Source organism: Vidua macroura, chromosome 9, assembly GCF_024509145.1.
Source record: "Vidua macroura isolate BioBank_ID:100142 chromosome 9, ASM2450914v1, whole genome shotgun sequence".
In the NCBI taxonomy this organism is placed as follows: Eukaryota; Metazoa; Chordata; class Aves; order Passeriformes; family Viduidae; genus Vidua; species Vidua macroura.
Genome location: NC_071579.1, coordinates 2,348,878 through 2,371,583, shown reverse-complemented (window position 1 = coordinate 2,371,583; position 22,706 = coordinate 2,348,878). Strand labels below are relative to the sequence as shown.

General features: G+C 50.4%; 1 protein-coding gene across 3 annotated transcripts in view; it reads left to right on the top strand.

The window, feature by feature from the left end:
- PBX1 (PBX homeobox 1) overlaps nucleotides 1-22,706 on the top strand; it is a 129,859-nt gene that overhangs the window by 82,942 nt on the left and 24,211 nt on the right. For all 3 annotated transcript variants that reach the window (XR_008438388.1, XM_053985303.1, XM_053985304.1), the window contains exons 3-4: nucleotides 18,314-18,558; nucleotides 21,607-21,797. Coding sequence is in view for 2 of the 3 variants with exons in the window: in XM_053985303.1 (XP_053841278.1) it covers nucleotides 18,314-18,558; nucleotides 21,607-21,797 (436 nt within the window). In the remaining variant the exon portion in view is untranslated. The remainder of the gene's footprint in view (nucleotides 1-18,313; nucleotides 18,559-21,606; nucleotides 21,798-22,706) is intronic.

Sequence of the window (22,706 nt, the reverse complement as noted above, 5' to 3'; positions counted from 1 at the left end):
ATGCAGGCAGACCACCCAGCTAGCGGATTTCCACCTTGCCAGCATCCTGGCACTCCACTGATGCCATCCTGATGAGGGGCTGAGACCTTGCAGTGCTCATTAGTGACTTCAGCAGCACCCAGTGCCTCCCTGTGCCATCCCACCCGGCCCCAGCCGCTGCGCTGCCATCCGCCTCTAGGCTGCCTGCGGCCTGCTTGAGCCCCAAATCAAGAGAATTCCCATTATTGGGAGCATCTCTGGGGGCAGGGCAGGGGACACCACGCGGCTGCCGGTGCCTGGCCTGGCCGGGTGGGAGCCGGGGGTGCGGGGGGAGCACGCTCCGGCGAGCGAGACGGGGAAGCCAGCCGGCGCTCCGGCTGTCAGCTCTGCTCAGCCCGGCTGTCAGGCTCGGGGATGCCGGGGCCCTCATTGCTTTAATTGACACCTTCCTCTGGCGTCCCCACGCTCGGCTGTCCCAGCCCCATCCTGGCTTGGGTCTTCCTTCTTCCTCTCCAGGAGGAAGCTGGGGTGTGCTCCAGCCCTCTTCCTTGTCGCCGTGCCCCTGGAGCCAAGGCTGGGGGAGAAGTGAGGAGACCAAGGGCTGGGTCTTGATGGGTTCAGCAGGGTGGCCAGCGTCCCTCGCGTGACAGTTTCATGCGTGCTGATCTTCCCAAAGGGTGGAACATCCCCTGAGGATTTCCTCGCCCCTTTCCTTTGCCAAGGCATTGCAGAAATGTCTTGTGGCAGCACTCTCAGGTAATTGCTGCCCATGGAAGGACCAGAGCCTGAAGAAGATCCATAGGATCTCTGGTCACGCTTTGCTGATTTGGAGATATCTCATAAGCGAGGAGGAGCAAGGGCTGGTTGCTCTGTGGAGCATACTGTGGCTGTGCTGCAAGGCCTTGTGAAGCCCACAGGAGGAGAGGAAAGATGGAGGTGGAGGAGCTTGTAGGATGGCTTCATCTTCCCCAGTTATCTCCAGTGCAGACTGTGCCAGACACACCAGGTTGTGCTGCTGAGGGCCAGGAGAGTTGGCCACTTTCTAGGGCAGATGGCCATGAGGTGCTCACAGTTTGGGGCTGGTGTCCCTTTCCTGGAGGGGACAGCAAAGGCATCTTCTCTCTCCCAAATAAGCAGGAAGCAGCAGAGCTCATGTTCCTTGTGTCAGGAGCTGCAGGCACAGCCTGTGACACTGCTTGAACAGGTCAAAGGCTTCCTCTAGAAAGTTGCTGTTTAGGAGGAAGTACATGTTTGGAAAATGCCACCTCAGAAACTCCAGGTGCAATGGATGCATGAGTTCTGGGGAAAATGAGGTGTGCAATGCCTGCAACTGGTGCTTGGACCAACCGTGATGGCAGCCACTGCCGTCAGGTGTGTGGCAGTGAATCCTGCCCCATCCTTTTCCATAACTTCACCTCTATCCAGTGCCCCACAGCTTGCCTACCCTAGACAGCAGACAGATTCCACAGCTGGTCCTTCTGTTGAATCGAGGCTTCAGAAAGCTTTGCTGGGACCACAGTTGGACCTGCAAGGAGCAGCCCCAGCTCTTTGCCTGGGCCTGCTGGGAGCCTACCATGCAAATAAAAGCTGTGCCCCTCTTCCCCATTTATCCTCACTGGGAGGGTCCTGTGAGCTGAGGTACCTCCAGTGTTCCTCCCAGGTGGCCAGTGCAGGCAACAGGGAGAGATCTCTGTCTTTGCTCTCTGTATTAAAGTTGGGAGCCCTTTGATGTCTGCTTCTGCAGCTCAGATTCTGCCAGGAGGCTCAGAGCAGCCTGTGTAATTAGCCCAGAAAAATGCCTCTTTCATGTGGGTCGGGGGACCCAAGCAGAGAAAAGATTTCCAAGGGCTTTGTTCTGCTGCAGGGAAATGTTCAGGCTTTGGTGGGTTTCAACAGAGCTCTTCTCGCTCTTCCCTTTTTCTCCCACTGTGGGGTGGAGCTTGGGGTTTTGGCAGGGAAAGCACACGTGGCAAGCTGCTGCTCCATGGGAGACGGGCCCTTTGGTGCTGGGCTGGAGTTTGGGTACATGCAGAAGCAAGGGATCAGCCAGAGCCGTGCTCCAGCTGGCCCAGGGGAGGAGAAAAAAAAACCCAGATATTGCAGGATTGCTTCCCACAGCTTCAGTTTTCTTCCTTATTTGCCTAAGAAGCACTCAAGGCAGGCCTTGCTCTTCCAAGCCCTGCTGGTCCCTGCCTGCAGGCATTGCTGCTGCACCAGTGCAGCGGTGTAAATCACAGGGGTGTAAATCAGAGCAGGGTGATCCCTCTCTGGCAGTGGGTTCGTGCTCTTGATCAGCTCTCGAGCTGGTTTTTGCCAGGGCTGGGTGGTGGTTGAGGATGGCAGCTCCATGTTTGCTGTCCTGCCAGAGTGTGGAGAGCCACCGTGGCTGTGCTGTGACTCCAGACATCCTTTCTCACACCAGGAGTTTGCTAAAACACAGGAGACCCTTCAGGGTTGCCTTGGCACAACAGGTTGCAGTTTTCAGCCTCATCTTTTATTTACCTGCCTTTCCCTCTACCCTTAAATCAGTGTCAGCAGACCCGTGGCAAACAGGCCACGGGCTTTCCTCTTGCTTTGGTGCAGGTAGGGCACCTCACTGCCTCCACCAAACCTTTTAGCCTCATGGATCATCCTGGATGGTCCTGGATCTAAAAAGCACTTTCCCGCAGGTGCTGCTGCCCTGGATATGCCTTTGTCCCTTTCCTATTTTTTTTTTTTTTTTTTTGAGGGAGGCAAATACATTGCTTTTCGCGCCATTTATGGGACCCATCCAGGTTGCAACAGGAGCAGCAAAGAGGGGCCAGAGATGCTCTGGCAGTAAAGGTGATGCCCTCCAACCCTAGGAGGAGGATTTGTTGGCAAAGTGGTTTTCAGAATCCTGAGGACTTGGCTTGGGAATATTTACTTATATCAAGGTGATAGTGAGGGTGTGCTCTAATCTCCCCCCTGTGACAGGCCCTCCCCACTCTAAAAGCAGCAAATAGCACAGACACACTGAAAACTGAGCAGTGAATGGATTTTATTTCCCCCTGGGACTTAAAGCGACCCCAACACACCTCACCCAACAAACCCAAAACCAACAGATTTCTCCTCAGACCAGGGCTGTGCCATCTGCTGTGGCCAATTCTCCCAGTTATTTCTCATGTATCTTGCTTAAAGACCTTGTGCCATGTTCCTGCCTAGAAGGGAGCCGTGGGGCCTCCCTGGGGATCCCCCTTCTCTTCCTGGTTCTGATTTCTTTCAGCTTTTACTTGGGGATGAATGGATGCAATGGAGCCCCCTGCATGTGGGGTCCCAGCACCATGCATGTGAACAACCAGGGTGTGGGTTATATATGGGATTATGGTATTTAGATCACATTAATGAGCATACAGGAGAGCAGGGAAAATGGATCATTTATGGTTACGATCTGGCTACTGTCAAAATAGGGTGTTATTTTGACGGTTGCTTTGTCTTTGCTCTCCGAGCAATATGAAGATAGTTTCTTAGCAACAAAACTGTGTTCACAAACAACACCGCTGAAAAACAACCCCACAGAAAGAAAGGCAGCCTCAAAAGCACTGCTCCCTGTGCGTGTCCCCTGGCCACACAGTATCCATTGATTAAGGGCAGAATCTCCTACTGGACATGGTCATGGTGGTGTCATGCCAGCACTGCCCTGGTCCTTGCTGGCATGGGTTGCTTGGGGTGTGATCACGGTTCCTTTGGCAGAAGGGTAAACTGAGGCAGCTTGGCAAGAGCCTTACGGGGTGGTCTTTAGGTGATGTGGGAGGGTTTGAGCTTTTGCTCGCCATGTGGTAGCTGGCCGGCGCTGCCTCGGACCTTTCTTGGTCAAGGTCTCCTCCAGGGTCTTGTCCCTGCATCTCAGATGGGTTCCAGAAGGAGGCCGGGAGGGAGCTGCCTGCGAGCCATTTTGGCAGCGGCTCTCCCGTGCAATTTGGAGCGTCTCTCCTTGGAAGGAGGCGCTGGGCCTGGTGTCTGTGCTGACGTTGGAGTCCATGAGAGCAAGCGGTTCCTCCAGCCAAGTATCTGCCAGGCTGTGTCGGGAGAACTTTTATCATTTCTGTCACAGACATCACAACTCGCTTGTCTTACCATACATCTTCCTAAATGTGACAGAATATTCAGCTGTTATTAATTGAATACTCTCTAATTTAACTGCTTAGCAGGACAGAGAGCGACTGGTTTGTCTCAGCACCGAGAGCTGCTGTCAGGCACGCAGGAGGTTTTGGGGTGCAGAGAAGTTATTTGGGGAGTGAAATGGGGCTTTTTTTTTTTTTTTTTTTTTTTATCCCCCCGCAATGCCACCTTGCATGGGACTGATCCTCATCCTGCCAGGGAGGGGCTCCAGCATCTGCTATAGCTCCCGGTCCCAGGGCACGTGGCCAAGCCCAAGATGGAGATGCTGATGGCATCGCTGCTCCTCCATCCCATCCTGACATTACCATCCAGGGTTAGAGAGGAAGGGGCATCCTGGGAGCATGGCCAGGAGCTGGTGATGCTCCCTGGGTGCCCAGGATGGAAGAGGGATTTAGACTGGCTTGTCCCAGTCTCCATACAGGTGGGTAAATACCTTCTTCTCTGGAGAGCTGCTGGGAGCAAAGCTCAGTCTTTCAGTGTTCTCCTTGATGGAGTCACATGCCCATCATGGCCTGGCCATCCCCTCAGCCCCTGGCAGATCTCAGTTACAACTCCTTGTCTTCCTCCTCCTTTTCCTTCTTTACATCCATATCCAGAAATGCCAGAGATGTCCTGTATGCAGACTGGATGTCATGTTGCTGGGAAGCTGAGATCCTTTGGGGGATGGATGCAGGAGGCAGCTCTCCTTGCTGTCACCTGGGCAGCAGGCTGGTGGGGGACCATCCCCTCCAGCCTCCCCAGGCCCATGCCTGCTTGCACACACAAGTGTGTGTCACATCTCTCTGCTGCTCTCCCAGAAAGTTCAAACCCAGAGTCAAGTTTATTGTTTCTATCTCGTTTATTTTAAGTATAGTTTTACACTTTATTATATGCTGTGACATCTTAAATGGAGCCTGTCACTCTATCTTGACTACTGCTAGGGGCTACAGCCACTTACTGTGTCAGGCTTTTCGGCAACCCTGATTAACGATATCAATGGATCCCAGCACAGGCACAAGCACCAAAATCAAGGGGTGATTTGCATACTCAAATGGTGCAACACATCAAAATGCTGCAGCCCCTGCAATTATTGCACTGGTAAAGACCAGGGATGCACATTCCTGCTGTCCTGTGTATGGGACCTGTACATGCTGGTAAGTGCTGTGCACACCTAAGTCTAATTACTCAGTGTCTTCAGCCTAAAGGAAAAGCCTTGCCCTTCTTAACAGGAGTTTTTTCATCTCCCTGGACAACATATCAATTTGGATAAGGAAATGGAATAATATTTTTTTTTTCTCGTGTGCCTGTTGGGATATGTTGTAGAATTACCCATGCAAATGCTTTTTTTTCCCCCGAAAGTAACATTTTGTTAGGTTAATTCATGCACTGGAGAAACAAACTTTCTGTTCTTCCAGTCCAATCTCCACTTACAAGTCAGGTTTTTGTAACCCTGTCATTGAAATGCGAGGTAGCCTACAGTAATTTGAATATTTCATTCTGCCGGCTGCTAATGCACTCTGCATTACAGATGGTACTTGCTCCATCCTTCTGGACTGGGTTCAATTATAAATGAAAGTAGGGAGCTGAGATTTGTCTTTTTGTCTGTGCTTAGTTGGAATAACACAATAAAGCTTGATGGGTAAGAATTCCTCAAGCTGCCTCTTCTTTGCCCACGACGTCTCCGGTGTAGCTTTCTTCTCTGATAGCAGATCCCGCTTGCCTTTCAAGTCGAGCTTGGAGTATTAGGCTTGGCAGTGGTGGGCTTTTTCACAAGGAATTTCTGGCTCAGACGTCCCCTTTTCGGAAGTGCTTAGTTCAGTCCACTTTCTAGCTGTTTATTTCCCGGGCTCTGCATCCCCCTGTGCATCCCAGGCCAGGAGTGGTGGTAGGAGAAGCCTTCTTAGGCTGGACAAGAAAGGTTGTGCATGGCTTTTGGGGTGGGGGGGGCTCGTCTTCCCTCACAGCGTGTTCCTCTGGACAAGGTCAGCAACCTGGTCTGCAGCCACAGAGAGGCAAATGGGGATGCAGAACAGCCCTCCTCCATCCCAGGGTTGCTGCCATGGACTCTTCCCAAAGGCCCTAGGAATAAAAGGGCCCCTAGAGATCCAAAGAAAACATTTACCTCTGCTTGGTGATTAACAGAAAGGGGGGTTGGAAGCCTCCAGCCCAGCTGCACGGAGGCTCTCTATTACATACAGATGCCTTTTGCGAGCTCCTTGGCCATCCTGGCTGGTAAAAGCAATATTGCTGAGGGAGTCGGAGGAGGTGAGGGCAGGGCTTTCAATTTGGTTTTACATTTACAAGGACCAGATGGCCTCGCTGGAGATGATCTTTGATCTGGGACACAGCCGGAGTTGGGCAAAGATTTTTTTTTTTCTCCTTCTTTTTTTTTTTTTTTTTTTTTTTTTTGGTCCCTTTTTAACCTCCTCGCTGGTTCTGGTGGGGCCTCTCCCGCAGGAGCAGGGGGAGCTGCATGTCCGTGTGTCTGTCTGGTGGGGCTGGGTGTGAGCCCCCTGTGCCCGTGGGGATGGGTGAGTTGCTGGTGAAGTCCTGAGTGAGGTTGTCCGAGGTTGAAGGCAGAGCTGGATCCCGTTACACCACCACCCCACAGCACAGAACTCTGCGTCAACAGCCTCTTGCATGGATTATAATTAAACACACGCAGGCGTCTCGAAACAGAAATGCCACTAATTGATTATTTTTAATTTTTTTCCCCCATTTTTTCTGACGTCTCGCACCCTCCCAGCCGTGCAGACGTGTAGGGGCCCTCTCCTCATGCCTTGCCTTGCCAGTTCTGGGTTTCTTTCTTCCCCCCACATGTTTTGAATGGAGCGGGAGCGAAGGCAGCCGATCCTATTTCACAAGCGCTTGGACTTGCAGCACTCTCCCTCCTGTCCAAACAGATCGTTTACAGAAGGGGCCTCTATTTAAAGAAGGAACTGAACGTTCAGAGCTGTTTTCTGGCCTTAAAACGCTGCCGACCGGCTGTTGCCTCTCAAAGAGTCAGGCTCTGTCTGGCACGCCCGAGGACCGGGTTTGACGCCAGGCTCAGCAGGTCGGCACGGTGGCGCAAGGGACTGAGCATCGTGCAAAAAATGTGCTCCTTTGTTTGCTGCCATCGTTGGATCGCAGCAGAGTTGGGGTCAGGATAGCACCTTATCCATGGGAGCTTGGTGGAGTGTCTAGGCTTGGGCAAACCTCACCTCTCTGTGGTGGTGTGGGTGGGGATAAGCTTGGGAAGCGAGTAAATGGAAAAGGAGCATTCAGAGAGGTTTTGGTGGGATCTGTGTATGGAGAGAAAGACCCAGAATCGTAGAATCATTGAGGTTGGAAACGACCTTCAGGATCATCGAGTCCATCTGCTAAATCAGCACTGCCAACTCCACCACTAAACCCTGCCCCTAAAAGCCACATCTGCCTGTCTTCTAAATACCTCCAGGGATGGTGACTCCACCTTGTGTGTAAGGGAAGTCTTCAAGGAGTTAAAAGGAACATGTACTTCTGGAGAGCTGTGCTACTTCAAAACCACTCAGGGGTGACATGAATACAGGCTCCAGGGAGGCTGGGTCTGGTCCTGTCATCTTGGTGTCATCTGTAACACTGAAAGTGGGTGCCTGAAATTGTCCAGTGGTGAACATGTTGCATGTAAATGAATGCAGCAGGAGCTGGGGTGGGATTTCTGATGGCTTTGGTTGTGGTTGCTTCTCTTGCTTTGCACTTGACCTATAGGTGTATAACTTACTTGCAGATTTTTCGTGGAGAAGGCTTTGAATTGACTGCTGCCATGGCTGGCAAGAGGTGCACGTGTGGAGAGACAGTTTCTAATGCTTCCGGAACAGGAGACCGTGCCTGTCAGGGTTCAGCAGTGTCCAGCCTCCACAAGGCAGAGACCCTGGCTGAACCTCAGAGGAGACTGTGACCCATGGTAGCACTTCTGATCCACTTGTACTCAACAATGGTTGCCAAATCCCCTTGTTCAGGACCATAGGTTTCCTACTGCAAAACCTATCCCTGAGGTTTTGCATTGGGTGGAGAATCTTTGCTTAATAGTTGCTTCTCTCTTCTCCTTCGTTTCCCTCTTGTTCTCATGCACCAAAAAAACCCCGAGGATGTGCTGCTCCTACAGCCACATCCTTCAAGCACCAGGGAATGAGGCTGCCTTCGAGTAAGCAAAAGAGTGGCAAGGGCCACACTCAGCTCCTGTGATGCATCAGAAGGTTGCTGCTGGAAATGGGAGTGTGTTCTGGGCAGAAAACGTGCCTGGAAGTGGGGAGTCCCTTGGCAGTGGAGGGACAGGACGTGGCCACCGGGCACTCTGCAGTGGGAGCAGTTCCCTGTCTGTCCCCAGCTTTTGTAAAGATGTCTGTCATGGTTCTGTGCTGCCCACTTTGGGAGAGAGAAAGGGAGGGAAGAGTGTATTCCATGCAATGGCTTGGCTCCAAGACCTGGAAGATCTTTCCTGTATTGCACAAGATGCTGAGTCTAGCCCATGGCAAGGCCATCAACTTGGCAGCAGAGTGGCAGCACTCTTGGAGGTGTAATGGGCAGCAGGTACCTTCAGAGTGTTTAGCAAACCTGACACTTGAGTAGGACATTGCCGTCTTTGAGCTCCAAGCCAGCTTTCCTTGGATAGAGTCTCATGGGTCATCTTTTTTGAAGGATGGCAGGAGAAGGGAATCTGAAACAGCTTTTCAACCTGGGCTTCTGCCAGTCTTTCCACTTAGGACTTTCATGCCCCAGCCACTATGTGCATCGAGCAGCCTTTTGCAGACAGGGAAGATGACCTTTGGAGAGGGGAGCAGGCTGGAAAGGCAGCTTCCTTCTGGGAGAAAACCTCTTTTTGTTTGTTCTCAGGTTTCAGGGCTTTGCCTGGGGCGGTTGAAGTGGGACCCTTGTCCTCAGAGGAGCTCTGGAGGCCCCAGCTTCTCATTAACAGATTCAGCTCATTCAAAGAACCCACTTCTTTTCAGCGAGGAGAATTCATATGCAAAGCACAGCGCAGATCCCAGCCCAGCTCAGAGGAGGGGGTTTATGGCTAGACCTGACCTGGGAGCAATCCCATCCTTTGTTTGTTGATTTGTTCCTGCAGGGTTTAGGCAGCCCCAAGTCCACATGAGGAGCACCAGGTCCTCCTCATTTCCTTGAGTGAGGACAATCGGCTTACTCTGTCCTTCGGTGACCCTTTGCTCTCTTGGGGCTGCTGTGGGGACTTGGATCCATCTCCCAAACTCCACCAGGAAAAGGTGACGTCCTGGCACAGGCTGTCTTGGGGGGACTGAAGCTTTTCTCCATGGTTTATGCTGCTCCCCTGAGCCAGGTCAGCCTGTGGTCAGTGAGCTGGGTCACATCTTCTGCTCAAATCTGGCCCAGAAGCAGAGCAGTGGTGAATCTCACTCTGCTTTCCTTTAACTCCAGCTGCTCTGAGCAGCTGGAGGTTGGTCGTGGCAGTGGTGGGGTGGAGGAGGCTGGGTGGAGATGGCCATGCACCATCTCTCCCTTACAGGGCAGTCAGTGCAGCTGGAGAGTTTGAGATATACTGGGTTTGCCCATTCAGATAAGGGGTTGATTCTGATCCAGGGCTGTGACTGGAGCCTGCTAATCCCGCCCTGCTTAGGAAAGGGAAAACTGCTTTGTGAGATCAGAGTGTGGGATTGCTCCAGCCAGCTTCAGCATCGCTCCCCAGCATCAGCCTGCTTCCTCAGACCATGAGCCTGGCCTGGTGTGGTGCTCAGAGGGGTGGGGAGGGGACCTGTGCACGGCCAAAATTTATCTGTGCTCTTCCAAGGACAGAGTGTGCCAGTAAGACAGCGTTGAGCCCCCTGAGCCCAGAGTTTGGCTCTGGGGTGCTGGGTTATTTGCAGTATGTTACTGGGGGAAGCAGATGTGCTTAATTAGGGGGAGTTGTGAGGGTTTGTGCTTTGTGGGACATGGCAGAGGCAGGCTTGAAGCTGCTGTGAGTGGGAGGGGAGGAAGTGGCTTGTCCACTGGTGGGGTGTTAGGCTCTGGTTGCCTTGTCTTTAATGTGTGGAAGCACTTCCAGCCTGCTTTCTGCTGCTAAAGGCTCTGCTCAGCCATCTGTGTGCGGTGCAGAAGGTGCTACCTGTCCCCACATATCAGCTTTGAAAATTCCAGCTGGGGAGTTTTGCTGCCCAAGCCCACCAGCCTGCAGCAAAGAATCCACTTGGAAATGTGGGTTTTGGCATCAGGACTGCAAGGAGATAAACAGAAAATACTTAAATTTGAACCACAGTCATCCATATCAATAACTGGGTGTGTGGGGCTGGTGTCAGAAGTTTCCATACCAGGCTCAGTCACTGGCCATGGGCTAAGCTGGTCAGCCAGGAGCAGGATACAGGGAAAGACTGGAAAGATGAACTCATCTGTGTTCATTCAGCTTCCCCACGGAGTCACATTTCACGGAGAATCTGGTTTTCAGTAATCACAGCAACACTGTGCTTTTTTTTTTTTTTTTTGCTATTTTAGATCATTGTCCAGATCATTTTGCTATTTTAGATCATTTGGTGGGGCGGGGGGGGGATATTTTTTCCACAGAATATGTTAGTAATAGTTTTCCAGATCTTTTGATCATTTTACTGCCAGATCCTCACTCGCTGTGGCAACTCATTTGGCATTTGGGATGGGGTTAGGAGAAAACTGGTGCAGACTCTTTGCCAGCACTATGAAATAAGTGTCTCTCTTCTGCAGCTTCCGTGGCACATCCAAGCTGCACCCTCCTGAAGTGATGGAGAGCTGCTGCTGGGAGCTGAGAAACTTTCTGGCATGTGCCAAATTCCCTTCTCCCGTTTCCTACACCCCAAAGTTAAGGTTTGAGGGAAATGCAGCTTTTTTTTTTTTTTTTTTTTTTATGTTGGATTCAGCAAATAATTTGGACACCTCCAGCCCAGAAAGATGGGAAATTACTATTTTTCCAAGTTACATTTTTAAAGCAGTTTAATTGGTTTGAAATTTACCCAAGTTTTTATTTAAACGAGAAAGAGAGAGAGAAGGGAAATTGATAAAATGAAGTGGGAGGAGAATTCATTTTTGATTCAGGAAGCATTTTTGATTGATCTGAATTTGAGTTGTGATGCAAGTTTCCAAACTGGTGGTGGGTAGGAGGGATCTGGGGGAAGTGCTGCTGCCCTGAGCATCTGATGCTTCTGTTGTTGGCCTTGGCTGAGTCTCCACTTGGGCTTGTTGGCCATGGCTGGAGCTGACCTCCAGGACTACATGGACCATTGCTCTGAACTGATGTGACTTGCTCCTGTCTCTGTGGGAGTATCTCATCACAGTCTTATGGACTGCAGGAACATTTCTCCCCCTTTAAAAGCATCTCTGCTTTGTTTCCAAAAAGCCCTGAAGCACTCTCCTGTGTTGGGAAAAGAGGTGGGTTTACAATGATCTGGGGTGGCTTTGCAGTGCTTATGGGTACAAGCCTCTCTCTTGATTTGTTGCTGGGATTTTTGGTTTATTTTACGGCTTCACACCGTGAAAATTGGTGACAGAAATGGCCCATCGGTTTCACAGAGTTCCTCCTTTTGCTGGGAAATAAATAAAATAAGTAGATGCACAAAAAGCCTTTTCACAGCTGAATTTTTCCATGTCTCATCTCACAGCAGCCTGTTTTGGAAAATTTGAGCAAAAATCTGTTCATCCATTTGTAATTTTTGGAAAGGTTGAAGTGAGGAGGGGAACTTTAATGTCAATTGTAAGAAAAAAAACATGAGCTTCTCTTAATTCCTGCTCCCCGGGAGGGAGTGTGTCTGTGTATTTAGAAATTCCAGCTTCTGTTCATTTTGGAAATAGGTAATTGCATTTTGACCTTGATTTTCTCAGTGGCTTTATGTAAACATGGTGAATATATTCAACCAAGGTTTAAAACTCCTGTGATTACTTGACACTGAAGTGCTCCACCTTTGTTACAAAGACTGTGATTCCTATTGAAGGTGGACACTGTGTGCTTTGCCAAGAAGGGATTTCTGTTGTGTCCCGTGGGCCTTTGACCTGGCAGGGTGAAGACCCAGCTAGGGGTGCTTCAGTAACCTCCACAAAGCTCTGGGAGTTCATTTTTTCTGAGCATTGGATACTGAAGGCAACTTTGTGTTTAGAGAGAGCACTGTGAGGGTGGTGAGGCCCTGGCACAGGCTGGACAGGGCTTGGAACACCTGAGGTGGTAGAAGATGTCCCTCCCCATAGCAACGGGTTGGAATGGGATGATCTTTAAGATCTTTTCCAACGTCAACCATTCAGGATTCTGTGGTAGGATCCAAGACTGGATTTTTCTTGCTGTGGGGGATTTGATGTTTCAGAAGAAAGTAGGCTGCAAGTACACTTGGATAGGAGAAAAACCCAAGAGTTCAGGTGTGTGCATGGAGTCTGGCAACTTCTCTGCACAGAGAAAGTTTGGGAAGAACAACTCAAGCCTATGACATCATGGATCAGCCAAGGAAGCAAACCCCAGTTCCCCTGACTTGGTTGCAACTACACATAAGGAAGGTGCAGCCCGTGAAGGTGTAATTGTCCTCAAATATGAGGCAGGTGGGAATATTCTTGTCCCATGTTTAGTCTTCTGATCCTCAGCCTTCACCAATATAGTCTCAGGCTCGAGGGAATATTGAGATAGGTTTAAAGTAAGGTGATTAGGTTACTGGTTTTGTTAGGAGAGGCATTTGCTGGCATCACGGCTGTCCCTGTGTTTGCTGGCTTTTGTTTAGACCTGGAGCTGTAAAAAAAAATGTTTAAAAAAAACCCAATGTTTTCCAGTGAGCTTGTGTGACTCATGAAGCTGGATCTCCCCAAGCAAATGTTGCTGATCCTAAATCCCAAAAAGCTGGAAGAGAGCTGATGTCCCAGGGCTGTTTGCTGCATGGACGTGTGCAGGAGTTTTGGGGTTCTCAGGGAGAAACTGCCACATCTTCCTTGTCTGTACCTCCCTCAGGGGCAGCCACTGGAAAGGATTTGGGCTACACCTTGATGTCTGGGTTGGGTGTTGTTGGGCAAATGAGTGCCTTGGTGGGGGGGGAGGCATCTCACCCACTTGAGGCTGTGTGAGAGCAGCCAGAAGTGCTCCACCAGCAGTGGACACCTCTGGTTTCCCCATGAGAAAGTGACATCTAAGGTCCCCTCACAGCCTGACAAGAGGAATTGTCTGTCCACCTCTCCCAAAACTCCGTTGTTAGGTGGGTTGTTCCCGCCTCCCAGTACATCTCAGGCACAGTGGAGGCAGGAAAAGAAAACCCTTCTGAAAATCACAACGTAATTACTCCCATCTGCTCCGGCACTGCTTCCCATTTCTGCCTGCCAGGATGCTTGTCTCCGATGCTAAGTAGCACATTATTTTCGATAAGTTGCAATCATTTACTTGAAATCTCCTTCTCCTTTAAAATGTCCCCCTGGAAAGGCAATTCAGCGACTTGGGAATGGGCAGAAAGAGCCATGATAAAACCCATCCAGAAGCAGCCGAGCTGGGGCTGGAGGACAAGCGCTCCTCCCAAACTCATTAAAACCACCCAGCGGGTTCCTTTGTAGGCTGGGTTTGCTTAAGTGCCCAGCCTCCAGATCCAGCCCTTGGCTGGTGGTGTCAGCAAATGGGGCTGCAGAGGAGCTGTCAGCTCGTGTCGTCAGAATTCACACAGAATTCACAGAATCACTGGGTTGGAAGAGACCTTAAAGATCATCAGCCCCAACACCTCAGCTAAACCCTGGCACCCAGTGCCACATCCAGGCTTTGTTAAACACACCCAGGGATGGTGACTCCACACCTCCCCGGGCAGCCATTCCAGAACTTTATCACCCTTTCTGTGAAAAACTTCTTCCTAATTTCCAACCTGTATTTCCCTTGGTGCAGCTTGAGACTGTGTCCCCTGGTTCTGTCAGTGCTGCCTGGAGAAAGAGCCCAACCCCACCTGAGCACAGCCACCCTCCAAGGAGCTGTAGAGAGTGCTAAGGTCAGAGGGAATCTTAACCAGGCAGTCACAGAAATTCTGCAGGACTGTGCTTTTGACTGCTGAAGTCAGCAGAGAAGGAGCCACGCTGGCTCTGGGGGACCGATTCCTCCATCGTCACAACCTGGGTTGGCATCATGTCCCACCACCACACCCTCTTGTGAGGGGCTATATGGAGTCTGGCCCTGCTTCCCACATCTCCTCAGCTTGAAGACACTGACCACCAGGATAAATTGCCCTTTCTAGAAGAAAGATGGAGCTGGAAGGTCCTTTGCTGTTGCCACTGCTGAGCCACAGTCTCCTGCTTAGCTTCTGCCATCATCCCCGGCATGTTTGATTGCCTTCGTCGTGTAGTTCTGTCCCTGTTGCCTGTACACCTCTAATTTGGAGAGTTTGGAAGGGGTGGAGAGGAAAGAGTTGCTATGTGGAAGAATTTTGGTGTGGCCTTGGAAAAGAGAGATGACTGTGTGCTCAGCTCCTGTGCTTTTCAGAAAAGCTCCCAGAAAAAATTGAGTAAATAAGGTAGGGGATAGTGGCATGGATACCAGAGGAGCCTGGTGCCCTCCTTTGTAGATTTCTTAGGTGTCTTCACAGCCCCAGGCCGTCCCCAGAGTTGTGTCTGTTCCAAAGGTGTCTGGCAAGTGCTCTTTCTCCTGCCCTGGCTGTACCTCAGATTGCATGACCTGAGGGGACAGCAGGCACAGGTGCCAACCTGTGGGGACGTGTGGGGTGCTAACTGCTCATCTCACGTGAGCATGGAGCTGGCTGCTTTGCAGGTGCTCCTTGGAGATGTTGTGGGAAGCATCTTGGAGCATCTGGAAGCTTTGGTGGCTCAAGGCACTTTCCATCTCGTGTCCCTGAATCGCAGGGCAGGCACAGAGCCGAGGAGCTGGTTTTGGCTTTGTCTTCTCACCTGCTTCTCTGAGATCAGTCCTGCCACCACTTCCCATGTCCTGCACTGCAGCCACACCACGGAGCCAGCCCAGGCCTGGGCTGTGTCGATGTCCTCTGAACCCTGTGGCTGTGATCCTTCCTCAGGAAGGGAGAAGGAGCAAGTGTGGGAGCTGGGAGCCATTTTCCAGCTGCTGGAATGGGTCTCTGTGACCCTGCTGGTGACCGTGCCCGGATCACAGGCTGGTGGCTCCATGGTTCCCGGGTGCTCCTGCTGCTGCCGTCAGGGATGGTGACCCTGTGACAGCCATGTTCCAGCTGGGCAGTGCCAGCGGGGACAGGGCACATGCCTTGGGTTGACTTTTAAAACACACCTATATATATATATATATAAAACACATATATATCTATGTGTATATATACATTTTTTTTATTATTTTTTTTGTGTTGTGTGTATATATTTACATCTAAAAATGCATTTTGATCAGCAGGGGACCTGGGCGAGGGCTGAGCACCATCTAGTGGCAAGCACCACAGCTCCAGAGGCTGCCGAGCCAGCAGGAAATCAGCCAAGGATAGAAAGTCTTGCAGGAATTCTTCTCCCCCCCGCCCCCCGGCTGCCAATCGCTGTCTTTCTTTTTGTTTTTCCTTTTTTCCCCCTCTTTCTTTAATCGGGAGCAGCAAATGGGGGTCCTGAGGATGACTGGGTTCCTGTGTGCCTGTAGCCCCTTGGACCACTGAGGACCATTCTGCTTCATTTATTCTGTTTTAATTTGGTGGGAGAGCAGGGTTCTTTTGCCACTACAGACTGGGTGCTGCCAAACCCATCCCAAACTCCTCATCCCATCACAGGGAGCGGTTTGGAGGGTGGCAGCTGCCAAGGAGCCCAACATCCCAGGCATCCTGGCGGGAGGTGTGTCAGAGCTGGGTCCAGCACTGGGAAGATAAAAAAGGAGCTTTTAAATAATCATTTTGTCTTCTCCTCGGCTGAGCACAGCCTTTCAGGGATAAATAAGCAGCATCAGTCCTGCTTGGACACATTGGCCTTTCCATTTATTTACTCCCAGGCTTTATTCTGAGTGAGCAGCCAAGCCCAGGCTGGATTCAGGTCTCTGCTGTGGGGGACACATCTCCTCCATCGGGTGCTGGTCTGTGCATGGCACAGGAATAAAGCTCCCAGGAATACACAGCACTTTTCATCAGGAAGCAGCTCTCTAAACATAAACTAATTAATCACTCGTGCCTACCTGTCAGGTCAATGATTCCTGAGATTTTTAATCTAAAAATATTTCCCTTTTGAAATCCAGATGCGCCTGTTTTGGCAACTCCGCTTTTGATTTGTTTATTTGAGGTGTTTTTTAATATTTTTTTTAACCTGTGTTGCTTTCCTTTTGTATTTGGGCTTTTGATGTGCTTTAATTGACTGATTTTTTTTTTTTTTTTTTTTTTTGTCCTGGAAGAATAGGAATTTATTCTTTTTATTTGCATGGCAAGTCTCCCTCCCTGCTGCATCCTGTCAACTTTCCTCTTCTCTTTTTAAGGGATTTGGCTACTTTTGCCTCATATTTCAGTTTATGGACCATAGACCCCAAACCATTTTCTTGATGAAATCTGTCCTTTCCCCTTGGATCTATTTATCATGGCTGGGTGCCATGGGAAGCCTCCCATGGTAGAGGGAGATGTGGTCCTGTCTCCTGAGGGCTCAGCTTCAAATTTGGCACTCTGCCCTCATTCCTCCATATAGAAATGATCCTCCCTAGTGTGGAATTATTTATTTTTAGTTCCAGTTTTTCTGTTCTTGGGCTTTTTTCTGCCCACCTTCCCACCTTTGTTGACAGTGCATATTTTAATAATAAAAAATGCCAGTAAATGCATGAATGAGTAACTGATCCAAATGTATGAATAAAATAAAATTAAATGAATGAGTGAAATGTCCTGAAAATAGTAATTTCAGTAGGCTTTGAGGCTTTTTAGAAAAGCTCCTTTTAGTCTTAACCAAACCTCTCAACAGGGTCTTTTACTTCAATTTTATACTGATAATAGCTGTATCTTTAACTTATTGCAGAGTGGGGAAGACCATACCCGGTGGTTGCCAGGGTTTTTTAGCTGCTGTGATTTTATTTCTTGTTGCTAACAGATCTTCCCCTACTTTTTTATTTTAAATGACAGGAATAAGCACTTGTTCTTGTTTGTGCCGTGGATTGGGAGGGGGTCAAATTCATCTCAGGTGTCACCGGGCATGGCTTTTATCAAAATCCACTCAACATTTCCCAGCTCTGGATGTGCAAAGAATGTGTGCTCATGGGGTGTGTGTGCTCAGAGTCCCTGTGCCAGATGAGATGGGGAAAGACAATTGTTTTCCCTTAGGAAATGCCTTTTTTTTATTCGCTCATCAAGGATTTATTTTATTTATGTTGTTTACTATGCAGCTCTGTGTGTGTGCATGTGGAAATCTCACGTTATCACTCCGTGTTTGAACACAGACCTTGCAGGGGGACACGGGGGGAGCACATAGGGCACCTCCATTTTTCAGACATGGGACATCCCAAGCTGTTGGGGTGCTCCCATGTGTTTTTCCAGGAAAGCCCTCACAGGAGAACTTTTACTTGGAGCAGTAATTTAGGCAGGGAGCACAAAGATGGGAGGAAGATTCTCTTTTTGAAAAGTCGCTTTGGGAGGATTAGTTCATCGTTGCTCCTTTTCTCAGCATGATTTAGACATCAGTGAAACAACTGGATTCTTAAAGAAAAGGCATTTTTCCAAGAATAAAATTTGTTTCATACATGTTTTTGACATGTTCCCAGTGCGTGGCTAAAAGCATGGACTTCAGGCCCTCTCCACAGTCCGTATTTCAGGGTGTGGAAACCAAGGCACAGCTGCCCCAGGCTCAGTGTGCCTTTCTCTGCCATCCGGGGTTGATGTAAATGACATGTTGGCTGACATGAGAGGACCCCTGAGCGAGATGGAATCAGGGCTACAGAATTCCACCTTCCCATCTCATGCTTGAGTCTGGATATGGTCCCTATCGCTTCTGGCAGCAAGCATGGGTACATTTATTGGGTTTTTTGGTTGCTGTTGCTAGGAGTTTTGCTGCTTGTCCGAGCAGAAAGCGTGGCTTTGTGGGTTAGCTCTGTGGTGAGCTCACTGCCAGTTCTGCCCTACTTCTGTCCTGCGGGAAGGAGGGGAAGAAGCAGGGAGAGGAGCAGGGAGCTGGAGTGCCCCTGGAAGCCAAGTAGTGATGAGTGAATCCAAGCTTGGTGCTGAGTACTTGTAGCATCAGGATGCCTGTTGGGGAACCTGTTGGGAAGGGACAAAACCCCAACTTGGGACGAGCCCCAGGTGTGACTCAGGCTTTCCTGTCCCCGTTGTATCTCCTGCAGTGCTGAGCATCCGGGGGGCACAGGAGGAGGAGCCCACGGACCCCCAGCTGATGAGGTTAGACAACATGCTCCTGGCCGAGGGGGTGGCGGGCCCCGAAAAAGGAGGGGGCTCAGCTGCCGCTGCCGCCGCCGCCGCCGCGTCCGGAGGAGCCGGCTCCGACAACTCGGTGGAGCACTCCGACTACAGAGCCAAACTCTCCCAGATCAGACAGATCTACCACACGGAGCTGGAGAAGTACGAGCAGGTAACAGGCTCCTTCATGGTGGTGGTGGTGGTGCTGGTGGGCTGGTGGGAGCAGAGCGGGAGGGCGTGGATCTGCACAGCCTGGATCGCTGCTGACATCTGTTGTTAGGGGTGTACGGGCAAATGGCTCTGGGTGTTGGAGTGAGAACATGCTTTTTTAGGGTTGGCAGGGTTGGGGTTTTATGCTGGGACGGGGCATGAGGATAGTCTTAGTATGGGTTCCCCCTTGGATTTTCACTTTTCACTCCTCCCCTGATATCTTACCCAGAATTGGCCCTATGAAGGAAAAGGCCTCTCTGATATGCTGGCCTCAGTGATGACAGCTGTCCAAGCAAGACTTGCATCAGAATCTTCCTTGAATATATTTTCTCTTTAAAAGGCTCTTTCCACGGAAAAAAAAAAAATGTCTTTTTTCTTGTAGTAAATTACTCAAAAGACAAACTACTTGAGTCATGAACACAGCTATAGGTAACACTAACAATTTCATGAAGAGCTTTGCAGGTCAGTGCTCAAAAACAGTTCCTTTCAAGTGCTTCCAGATGTTTTGCAGACCTCTCTTGGCCACTGTGCACCTTGCCCTTGTGGTTTCTACCCCAAGGTTATGGTTTATGGATGAGAGCAAGAAGGTGTCACCTCTTTGGGTACAGGGCAACTCCAGTGCCAGAGGCCTGGTGGGCTTTCAGATCTCTGGTTTAGATCCAGTAAAAGCCTCCATTTTACCTGGCTAACTGGATGTGTGGTAGGGCTGGGGGATGTCTCATCCCCATGGCCACGTTGGCCAAGCTGTGGGAAGGGTTAGAGCTGGACTCATTGTGGCCAGGCAGGGCTCTGGTAGTGGAGCAGCCAAGCACAGCCTTGCCATGAGAGGCATTTTGGCAGGCAGGGAGCAGGCAGAGGGCTGGTTGGAAGGATGACCTTTGGTGGCTCTCCTCAGCCCTTGCTGTCACTCCCTTGAGGCACAGAGATGGGGGGGAGCCTCAGCCATCCCACATGGGTGGGAGTGGAGACCACATGAGGGATCATCTTACAGGCTGAAGAGGGGTAGAGAGACCTCTGTCCTCTGCTACCCAAGGCTAGGGAGAGGCCCTTGGCATGGGCTTCAGGGAAGAACCTTCTGCTTCTCCCTCCCCTTGGGCAGGGATTTTTGTTTGTTTGATGTTCTGATTATGGTTTTGCTTCTCTTTGGCTCCTCAAGGTGAGGAAGCCTTTATCCAGGCCCAGAGGGTGAGATGGGCTGCATTTTTCCTTCTCACAACCCACTGACAGGGTTTGGTTTTGCCACTGAGTGGCTTTGCAAGTGGCTGTGCTGGTCCACATCTTTGGTACCATCTCTGGTACCATCACCCACATTCCTGCAACACCAGGGCTCAGGGTTTTTTCCACCTCCTTCCCACTCTCTCCAGTCCAGCTGTTGGGAGCTCAGCTCATGGCTTCTCAGTCTGGCTGCTGCTGGGTCAGCACGGCAATCAGTGGTGGTTTTGCCTTTAATGCTTTTTATTTCATGCCAAGAGGAGATGATCTGAAATTGCTGGGATGTCTGAGAGCTCTGACAGCCAGCACTCATCCTGGGAGATGGGAGTCAGCAGCTGGAGCTGGCCTTGGGAATGTCTCCTTGTTGGGTCTGAGCCATGGTGGGAATTCAGCTTGGAAGGGTGGGGTAAGACACAGCAAGTCAAGCCCATGTCACCATTCCACAAATCCAGTGTTTCTTTCCCCTGCCAGCCCCTTTTCCCCATCATGGCGTGGGAGCTGCAGACACTGTCCCCAGAGCAGCCACCCACATCCCAGGAGCACCAAAGGCTTCTCCAGCCATCACTGTCCACTGTTTTTTTGGAGCTTGGTTCTGGGAATCAGAGGATCCCATCATGCCAGTGAGGTGCTCATGGGGATGAGGGAGAGGGAAGTGGCCTTGATCTGCCCTCAAAATCCCCCCCTTGTCCCCTGGCTCCTCTCGCTGCCCTGTCCTCAAGGCACAGCATGGGGACAGCAGGAGCAGCCAGACAGTGCTGTGCCAGCAGCAAACTAATTGGGATTGTTACCTGCTTGCCCTTATTTGTCAGGGCTCCTGCCTCACTCAGGTTTTAATTATTATCCTTATTTACTTCTTACCTGATGTGCCAAGAGCACGGAGCAAGGCCATGTCTCTCTGGGAGCTGTTCCTGTGATGCACAAGGGGCTCTGCAGAACACATGATGGGCTGTAGGAGGGGGGGCAGTGGGTCAAAAGGTGCATGGTCCTCCTCAGATAAATCTATAGCTCCTCCAGTCACAACCAGCAAAACAGTGGCTGGGACTTCTTCATGCTTTCTGTGAATCCTAGGGCTTCATGTGCTCCAGCTCCATCCATGATCCCCCTGAGAGCAGCGAAATCAGCTGCTGTCTTTCCCAGCATGTTTGTTGGGAGTCTCTCATGCCCTGTGCTTGGCAGACCAGGGAAATTTCTCTCTCCCTGATACCTATTTCTGGCTAGAAACAGAGGCCAGACAAAGTTTAAAGGATAAAAGTGGACATATTTAATGGAGAGCCTTCAGGTACATGAAGGGCAGATGAAGCCTCCCCAAGGGGCTACACCCAAAATGGACGATGTCATGAGTTTCTCAGACAGATGCAAGTTTGGTCTATTTGCATATCAGGGATTAATTCTCCAATTACAGCTTCAGGTAATGAAGTCAGATACCCACAGTTTTCTACCCCCCCAATTCACTATTGTTTATCCTTTTTGGGGCCTGAGGCAGAGGGTGTCCTTGGATCTCAGGCCTAGAAGGATTGTTTTGTCTGACCAAAACGTGAAGAGAGTTAACTAACTTCTATATGAAGTTCAGAGTTATACACTAATGCAGTACAGGATCTGAAAAATACAAAAGCTAAAATCTTAAGGCATCATCCCCTGAGCACCAGCACGTTCTTGCTCTGAGCCTGCTCTGAAAAGCCCCAGCCAGCGGGGCCTGCACTCAATTTCCTCCCATAGCCGCACTGCCTGTGCCCCGTCCTCGACACCACCGAATGACCTTCCCATCCTGGGGTTCCTTTTGCTTTTCCTGCCATCCCAGGCGTGCAACGAGTTCACCACCCACGTGATGAACCTGCTGCGCGAGCAGAGCCGGACCCGGCCCATCTCGCCCAAGGAGATCGAGCGGATGGTGAGCATCATCCACCGCAAGTTCAGCTCCATCCAGATGCAGCTGAAGCAGAGCACGTGCGAAGCCGTCATGATCCTGCGCTCGCGGTTTCTGGACGCACGGTGAGTCCACGCCCCACCAAACCTTTCTGCGCTGTCCCTCGGGTTCAGGAGGTTCGTTGGGCAGGTTTGTTGGTTCTGGAGTAAACTGAGGGCCTGTGGATATTCTCAATTCAGTCAGAGAGAAAAGAGAAAGATTTCTGCCAGGCTAAGCCTGGGAAAAAGTCCGGGAGGAATGTAAACAATCTATTATCTTGTTTTCTGTTCATATTGTTTATAGATATGTTCTGCCACACTGACCTAAGTCCAGTGTACCAATCAGGCTAAACGTTTTTACTTAAGACCAATGAAATTAGTCTTCGCGATGTTCTCTATAAAAGAGCGATGTACTTTGGAATAAACACTCATTCTTTGCCTTCTGAAGATGGAGTCTCTTCATTCCCGTCCCGTGCTTCAACAACGACAAGGGCCCAGCTGAAGGGCCGTGTCTTGAGGCAGAGGGGTTTTTGCTTTTTTTTTTGCCATGGTTTAGTTGAGGTGTTCGGGCATGAGTTGGACTCGATGATGTTGAAGGTCTCTTCCAACCCAGTGATTCTGTGAATTCTGTGAATTCTTTATCCCTTAGTTTTCTGTGGCTCAGCAGGGGAGGGGACTGCAATTCAAACCATCCATTGGTGAGGCTCCCAGCTGTACCTTGAGAATTGCACATCCTGGTTTTGCTGTGGCAGAAGCAAATCCTGTGGCATATTGCAGCAAGCCTCTGTGGTGAAAAATGTGCACTTCAGTTAGGGATGAAAGTTTATCCTCCAGGCCATCCTGTCCCCCCTAGATTCCCATTCTTTTCCCACTGTTTTTATTGTCCCAGATTTTCAAATTGCTGTAAAATTACTTCATCTCCCAAGCTGGTTAGGTGCAGACTGCAGCTTGGGCTGTAGCTTGCTATGGGGAGGAGAGGCAGCTACACCAGGGGTA